The sequence below is a fragment of the Daphnia pulicaria genome, chromosome 5, assembly GCF_021234035.1.
Source record: "Daphnia pulicaria isolate SC F1-1A chromosome 5, SC_F0-13Bv2, whole genome shotgun sequence".
NCBI lineage: Eukaryota > Metazoa > Arthropoda > Branchiopoda > Diplostraca > Daphniidae > Daphnia > Daphnia pulicaria.
Window position 1 is genome coordinate 3,210,827 of NC_060917.1, and position 8,503 is coordinate 3,219,329.

The window sequence follows — 8,503 nt, forward strand, 5'->3', positions numbered from 1 at the left end:
ATTCGGTTAGCTAATTAATAATTATTTCTAAAATAAATCTATACTTACAAAAAAATCACAGAACATGAAAACAAAAATGGAATGGAATTTTATAAACAGATAAAAACATCTTTATTCAAAGTCTGGCATTGTCTTGTCATTTCGTAAACAAAATATAGAGCAGAAGGAAATAAAAAATTGTAGGACAGCCGGACAACGGGGGTAAAAGTCTATATATTCTTTGACTCTCGTGAGTCAAATAGTGACTCATTTCGTGAAAGAAAACAGTACCAAATTCTTACCCAACGAAAATGATGGAAAGCACAAGTAAGTTAAATTTTACAGATTCATTGTTATAAATGTTCCACGTAAAAGTCGTAGAAAATAACCGTTATGAGGAAAAATTTCCAGTCGACTAACTATACTCAACAGAGAGGGACAAATATATCACCTCAGAAACAAAAATAGTTATTTAAGCATTACTTTAAATCATTCAACATTGAAATGGGATTTCTACGCACAAACTAGCCTTGTTTTATATGAAATGAAATCAAATGAATGAACAGGGGACAGGAGATATTAGAAAACACTAGCTGCTAGTAGTTATGTGATACGTGCAGACAAACTATTCAATAAAATAAGGAAAATTTATGGCTCTGTTATAAACAGATGCATTAGTTTGAATTTAACATGGATATCTCTTTTTCTTTGAACATTGTCATTAAAATGTTTGTCGTTTTTCTAAATCCTAATGCAATATCTTAAGACATTAAGTGAGCCACCACCTGTGTTTGGTTCAGTCCCTACTTTCTATTTGCATAGTGTGGTTATCCGAATCAGCCCCTTCTTTTGAATCACCTTTACTAGTTGTCACCAACTGTTGTAACAGTAATTGAAAGATCTTTGGGCTTTGACCTTTTGGGACTGAACCGTGCTAGTCACGCTTGATCCTTTTTACTCCTCGGAATTGGTGCCGTTTTTATTGATCTTTCCTTTCTCCGTCTACAGCACCTACAAATGGCCAGGATAATGATAACTAGAAGCAGGATTAGTAGTATGACTCCAAGAGTGATGGCAGCTACATCTCCAGAGCTAAGATAAATGGAATCTGCAAGAAAAAAAAATCCGTCAGTTTCGATCAATAGAGCATTGGTATTCGTGGTAGGCGTCAGTTTTTTTTTCCTTCAAGTTACATTGATCGGCTCGACAGGTGGCTGTATTTCCGCGAACGTCAACTGCCGTAATATCAACTCCAGTTGTACAGCAAGAAACACTTTGCTCTACAGCAATCGATTCGTTAGTGCCAATTATGAAATCCTCCCCTAGAAAACGCCCATCAGGTTTGATGCTGACGGACAGTAAACCTAGCAAATAACAGGGAAATCAGATTATAGCGGAGATAACCCAGTAATAAAACTTTATTTTAAAAAATACCCGCTTCTGTATCTTGAATCTCTGCTCTCATGTTCCAATACCGACTTGCGCAAATTGATTCATCCAGATAACTGTCGCAACGAGTCACTGTTCTGATTGTGCACCAAGGAGCCCATTTTTCTCCTGGCTTAAAAAATTATGTTTAAATGTAATTTAGTTTAATCCCGTTTCTCTCCGCAAAAATCTACAAAACTGAACTGTTACCTCTGATTTCGTGCGAATGTAAACCTGTCTCCGCGAGATAGCATTGTCAGTCCGCCGCTGCACGATGATCGTCAGCGTAGATACAACGTTATTTGCATAATGCGGAACTCGAATCCTTCCTGGAACAGCTAGCGTTTGTCCCGGACCCAATTGTATCCTGTTTGTCAATTTTGAAAAGAAGGAAAGATAGAACTAGACTAAGTACAAAGTATAAACAAGAAGCATCGAATTGGGTCAGATTGAACAATTAAACGGATGATTGGACGAAACACAATGATGTAACGTGACGGACGGAGGAAGGATGTGAGAGTGAAACGGAAGTATCGTCAGCCAAAACAGGTGTGGACAGTCTTTATAAAACACTGTCTGCCCAAAATTGAATGACATACTGAGCGTAGTCGAATTGGATGAAAAAGTTTTTGTCGTCGCCTCCGCTGAGGAGAAAGAAATCGCCTACGCCGTCGTTCTTGAGCAGCACTATAATGCGTCCGTCTGTTCCGGGCGGCACGTAGAGTTGCGACGCCTGATCAATATTGATGCGGACAGGCGAGAAAAACACCTGTGAAGCCCCGCCGCCCACAAGTGCTCCCGCAGTCCCCGTGTTGACGATGGGCGATGCAACAGGATTGAGAATCGGTGCGGCGTTGACGATACCGCCGTTTCGAATCGGAGCTGAAGCCAATAAAGACGTGATTATATTGCGGATGAAATAAGTAGACACGTCTGAGAAGATCTTACGGAGGTTATTAGGTGGCGGAACGGCGATGCGACCTGACGCTTGATCGTTTTGACTCGTCGAGACTAAATCCACTTCATCCTGTATAGGAAAACGTTATGAAAAACCAATTTTAAACGCTTTCATCTTGAGGTGAATCTTACTTTTTCGGTTGGGAAGAAAGTCGACCCGTAGGCTAGCGAAACCAACGCCAAACCGATCACGAGTTTCATTTTGTTGACGGATTGGTCGTTCGTCAGTCACCAGTCAACTCGTGTGATTCAAATGCCACGTCCGTGCGTACTCTGAGCCCCGATCTGGGGCTGCTAATGAATATATATACACGCGGGAGAGAGACTAAGGGAGGTATAGACTCTTACCTCGGTCGGTGGCCTTATCACTACAGGACGTTATATTGTCGCGAGGGCGTCGTTTCTTTTTTCGTCGACATCTACTCGGACAAAACCAAACAAACCGAACTGATTGGTCGGCCTTTCAACTGTGGCAGCGTCCAAGAAAAACGATGCAACTCAAATACGGCGGAGAATTACCATAAACTCGCTATCGCAATCGGACGCATTTGGAAAGCAATCACACAGCACAACCCCCTTCGTCTATCGTTGAGTCAACAGGGAGCGGAACCACGGGTGGTCCACAAAAGAAAACAAGAGCGACACGGGCAGCAGAGCTTGCAGCACGTTCACCGGATGTCGACGCCATATAGCGCAATGCTCCAGTTGTAGGGTCCCGTCTGAAATATATTTCCAAACGGGGACAAGTATTTGCTCTCCCTTTATTTTATTTGTCACCAAACAACATTACTGTATCTTTTCTGTAATGTTTTGGGTTTTGTTGTCGCATTGTTTTTTAACAGCTGGCCTTTTCCGGTGCTTTGTGGCAGCCTCTCTTTATTCTGTACACATTCTTGTAGTGCCGTATGCAATCGTGGGATGAAGAAGTAACCGTGTCGTATGTTTATTCAGGTGAATCGGAATGCATTGCCATTGGAATGAAACCGACTGCCTCACCGGTCGATGTTGATCCGACTACAACTGCCCCGGAAGTTTCGGATGCCGTTGACGGCATCTCTCACACTTACCAGCCCGTCGTCTGGCACTGGTTCTTCCTCAAAGAGATTGACAAAACTAAACGGATATGGTTAATTATTATTTATGACTTATTATAATTATATTAATTAATTATTATTTATATTTTATTAATTATTAACATTATAATTTAACATTAGGAAACCCTTTAGCATGCTCGATTCTGTCGCTCTTGACGATACCTTCCAATTGCGTAATTCAATCATTAAAAGCTGGGCTGTCGATGTAATGTATTAAAACTTTGTTTTTGTTCAGTCAATGAAGGAAAAATAGCCCCGGAAGATTCTATCGTTATGACCGATGGTGGTCGATATGACGTTGACGTGAGTCGACGACTTCGCACAGCCATTTACTGGGAAGAAACACCGTTGAGTGTCCGTCGTTGCTCGTGGTTCTTTAAAGGTTCATTAGAAACACGCTACACGCCCTATGATGAAGATATGGCAGAGAAATTAGAGGAAGAATACCACAATAGTTTATTGCACAGGTATATAACAAAGATGTCGGCTCATCAGCGTACTGTAAATCGATCAACGTTCCTTTTTTTTCAAGTTTATGGCGTCGCGTTCTTGAATTCCCGTTAGGAAATAAAATCATGTTCCAAAATCCCAACGTGCTGCTAGATTTTTCCAACTATGGCCCCGTAGATGACTGGACTCAAGTTACGGTAATGACTTTGTTTCTCCTTTTGTTTATTATTCTTTTTTTGGTTTCCTCTCTATGTGTTATCCTGTCATGCTGATAATGTTGTTTGTTTCTGTAATGTTGGCAGGAAGGACAAATACGGCCGCTAATTGTCAAGCGAGGAATCGACGGCTTTGATATTAGCGACGGAGAGAAGACGGTCATTGACCATTTGATTTTTCTAGTCCACGGCATAGGCTCGGTAATGTCCCTTATTTCACCTGGCCCAGTTTAGAGAAGATTATATATAACTCTTTTTTTATTTTATTTATTTTTTTACGCGCGTTGCTTCTATTCAAAAACTGAATAATAGGTCTGTGATTTACGCTTCCGCAGTGTTGTCGAAGTAGTGGACGATTTCCGCATTCTCTCCTTTCAAATGTTGGAAGCTCATTTCCCTACGGCTGTGGCCGAGCAGCGTGTTGGCCGAGTAGAATTTCTACCCGTCTCGTGGCACGCTCCACTTCACGGAGATGATACCGGAATTGATAAGCGTCTCCAGCCGATTACGCTACCATCAATCCCGAAGCTTCGTCATTTCGCCAACGACACGATTCTAGACGTGCTGTTCTACACGTCGCCCGTTTACTGCGAAGTGAGTGGCAGTTTCCATTTGTGACATCTCCCCCAATCCACAACATCCTTGTAATGGTTCCTTGCATGTTTGAACGAATGAAACAGACAATCATTTCAACAGTGGCCCACGAGCTCAATCGCCTTTACAAGATTTTCCTGCAACGTAATCCCACCTTCCAGGGACAGGTTTCCCTTGGCGGGCATAGTTTGGGTTCATTGATCCTCTTCGACCTGCTGGCCCACCAGCCTCTCATTCCCAATCCAGAACCCGTGGACGATGTACTCTCTGAGGTAAATTCAAAATGTTGAGTGATTATCATAGGGATTTCAAATGTCTAGCTGGAATTCTCTTGGGTTCTTGTGATCAGGATGCGGTGAGCTACGTCTCGGACTTGAACGATCCAACTGTTGAAGAAGTCTGTCAAGTCCTGCAGCTCGGCGACCATCTAGCCAAGTTTCAAAGGGAGCAGTTTACATTCGGGGACTTGCTTCTCCTATCGGAAGAGGATTTAGCCAGCCTCGGCTTGCCCATGGGACCCCGCAAACGTCTGCTGACCTACTTACGTGACTTGGAAATTCGACGTGCTAAATTGAAACAGGTGCTGGAGAGGATGTTTACGTGTGTGCAGGGTTTCGACACTTCCGAGTGCCATTTTATAGACCCGTTTTGGCTTTTGTCGTTATTCGGCGTGTTTCTCATTCATTGTCACAGTTGTTGACTTGATTCTACAATGCTCAATTCCTAAACAGGAAGACGGAAATATTCCGGCGCACGACTCGACAGTAAGTTATACCATCGGACTGGCGGGCACGGGACAGCCTAGCATATCGTATCCACTACTTGATTTTCATCCAGCTGCTTTCTATGCCCTCGGTTCCCCTACTGGTGAATGGCCAATTTCATTTTTCTCTTTTATAGTATCTTCTCGATCAATCGGCTACTTTTCCAGTTATCAAATATCAAAACAGTTTCTTTTTTCTTTATTTTTTTGAACGCTCAGCCATGTTCGTCACGGTTCGTGGCATCGATTGTCTGGGCGAGGATTTTGTTCTGCCTACCTGCCCGAAATTTTACAACATCTTCCATCCTTACGACCCGATCGCCTACCGCATCGAAACGCTCATCGACGTCAATATGGTGAACGTGCCACCTGTCATCATACCGCACCACAAAGGCCGGAAGCGAATGCACATAGGTATAAGAGAGCGGCCGCGTTTTTATTTTATTCCCATAGGCAGCAGCCGTTAACGTTCGGTTCCTTTCGACTTTTAATGTTTTAGAACTGCGAGAGACGATGGCCAGGCTTAGCGCCGACATTAAGGAGCGATTTTTCGGCTCTGTCCGTTCTACTTGGAGCACGGTGCAGAATTTCACTTCGTTTCGGTCAATGCCGCAGAGCGACGGGCTGGATGTCCAGTGCTTGGTATATAATAATTATTACGTCATTCCATTTGAAAAAAACTTTCCTTATCATTTTCATTTTTTGAAATGAAAATCTTGGGGTCGATTGTTGCCTTCCAGCAAGAGGATCTGGACACTTCGACGAATTCTGATGACAGCGCAGTCGCGGAAAAGACCACCACCGAGGCGGACCCAGTCATCCGCATCGGCAAGCTCAACGGCGGCTGTCGGATCGATTACGTCCTGCAAGAAGCTCCGCTCGAGAGTTTCAACGAATATCTTTTCGCTCTCACTTCTCACGTCGTCTACTGGTACGGTGTAGCCATCATTTCAAATATCGATCCGTCCACCTCATCATTTCTGACGAGTTGTGACTTTTTTCTTTTTCTTTTGACCCAAAAAAACAGGGAATCTGAAGACACGATGCTAATGATGTTGCGGGAAACCTACGCTGGCATGGACACCTATCCCGATAAATAGCTACCTCTCTATATACAATTATACATGCTTAGTTTTCAATTTCACGGATTGTCAAACTTATAAATCTCTTTTGTTTTTTTCCTACCATTTGATACTCGTCTGGCATGATTGGTTGTGTGCGTATATACAGAAACTTATTGGGAATTGAACAAAATCAAATTTCTTCTTTTTTTCGCTTTCGATATTTTGTATTTTTATTTGTCAGCCAGAGTTGTTGACAAATGGCGTGTCCGTATTTTTCTACCTTGAGAATTGTACTGCACACACACACACACCTAGACGTTCATTTTGACATCATCCTTTGAAGAAGAAGAAGACGAGTTGCTGTAATCTTGTTTACAGTTTAACTTATCTCTCCATCGGGTGTAGACGCTGTCGAATAGTTTCGGTTGTTTGGTTGTGTTGACGTTGGACATCCTCATCCTGTGACTGAGAAATATTCTCTTTTCCTCTAGATGTGTCCGATAAGATGACCTCGGCAGTCGGCTGCGCGATGACGACACATGCCGAGCATTTTCTTGTTTATTTCATGTTTCCAGTGTGACGTCCTGTCTTCGACAAACGCATGATGACGGCGAGTTATTATCGTTGGCTGATTTATTCATTTCCCGAGTGCCCTCGACTTCTTTTGTCCCTTCCCAATTTCACATCCAGTTCACTTGGCCCAGCGCGATATCCATTGTCCGTCTCTGCAGTGCGCGACCAGAGTTGGGAAATTGGAAACTTGAAACGGGCGAATGCGAACGAAGTAATGGGCACCGTAATATCGCCTTAAATATCATTGTCGTCCTCCTTATGTTTATTCTTCGAAAAAATCAGGTTAAGTAACCAATTTGGCCACTGTTGTGCATGTGTGTGCTGTGTATAGAAGGCGGTCAAAGACATCCTTGATTTTTCGGGTTAACAACATCGGGTGACCCAAATTGAACTGCGTATAATAATCTCCTGTTAACGAGAGAGTGCGATGAGATGGTACAATTTGATGTCGAGTTATTATGGCACGAGTGGGGTTTTTCTTTCCCCGGAATTTTTGTGTGTCCATCGCGCGCAATTCGAAAAGAAAGAAGAAAACGAGAAGCATAATATCACTTGGTGCCAGGTGAATGATTTTCCAGAATGTGTTTCTCATCAAAGATAATAAGACTTCAACAGAAAGTCTTAAGCTCGAGACTGCAGAGAACATTACCTAGACATGTCGACTGTCACGATCCTCGGTGGGCTCTCACCTGGCGCTCCATCTGGCGTGCATAATGATTGCCACTAATAGGATGGAGTCAAAGTCAAGAGATTTCTCTGGAGAGATAGATAACAAATGTGTAGACGTCAAGTGAAGAATCTTGTGTGTGTCAGAGCTGTCAGCCATTCAAAATCACAGGCATGTTTTTCTTTCCCCCCCCCCCCTCCACCGCGGGAACAGCGTCGAGACAGCGGGCTAAGAGGGCACAAACCCCGAATGGAGTTCACGCTGTTCTTGGTGATAGCCCCGTTAATAAGAAGGGGAAAAAAACAGATATGTACTCCCCGCTACTTTTTCATTTTTATTATAGACGTACTTGTATATAAAATACTACACGTGTATAGTGCACCCCAGGTGAATTATTTTATCCAAATAGCTTTACTACTAAAGTCTAATCAAGCGACATTCGAGGAAATCCAAATGCAGTTGCGAGAAGTGGGCGCTAATGAAGCGCACCTTCCGGATGGATGCATGTATACAGTTCTTATATAATCGGAAGCTTTTAAAATTATATATTCCCCTCGTTTGCTGCTGTTTACGGTTTACCGGCAATTGTCTTCCCCCCAAAAAATTTACGGCAGCCAAAGATCACGTAGATATCCACGGGAGCGTAGATCGTAGCCCATTGGTTAGAATTCACAGGCTGTGTATGTACATCCTGCCGCCATCACCCCTCCAAAAACCTC

General features: G+C 43.0%; 2 protein-coding genes across 2 annotated transcripts; one reads left to right on the top strand and one right to left on the bottom strand.

Moving 5' to 3' along the window:
* The first annotated feature begins 93 nt into the window (after positions 1-93).
* Positions 94-6,760, top strand: LOC124340929 (SEC23-interacting protein-like). Its single transcript, XM_046793759.1, has 14 exons — positions 94-306; positions 3,316-3,490; positions 3,579-3,631; positions 3,694-3,925; positions 3,991-4,105; positions 4,211-4,324; positions 4,436-4,717; positions 4,804-4,989; positions 5,067-5,297; positions 5,449-5,584; positions 5,700-5,894; positions 5,980-6,122; positions 6,221-6,411; positions 6,508-6,760. The coding sequence occupies exons 1-14, from the start codon at positions 291-293 to the stop codon at positions 6,578-6,580; spliced, it is 2,142 nt and encodes a 713-aa protein (XP_046649715.1). The 5' UTR covers positions 94-290; the 3' UTR covers positions 6,581-6,760.
* Positions 731-2,644, bottom strand: LOC124341188. Its single transcript, XM_046794185.1, has 7 exons — positions 2,497-2,644; positions 2,356-2,434; positions 2,007-2,289; positions 1,618-1,774; positions 1,414-1,540; positions 1,173-1,343; positions 731-1,087 (listed from the first exon to the last, which is right to left on the bottom strand). The coding sequence occupies exons 1-7, from the start codon at positions 2,563-2,565 to the stop codon at positions 918-920; spliced, it is 1,056 nt and encodes a 351-aa protein (XP_046650141.1). The 5' UTR covers positions 2,566-2,644; the 3' UTR covers positions 731-917.
* Positions 6,761-8,503: the final 1,743 nt, after the last annotated feature.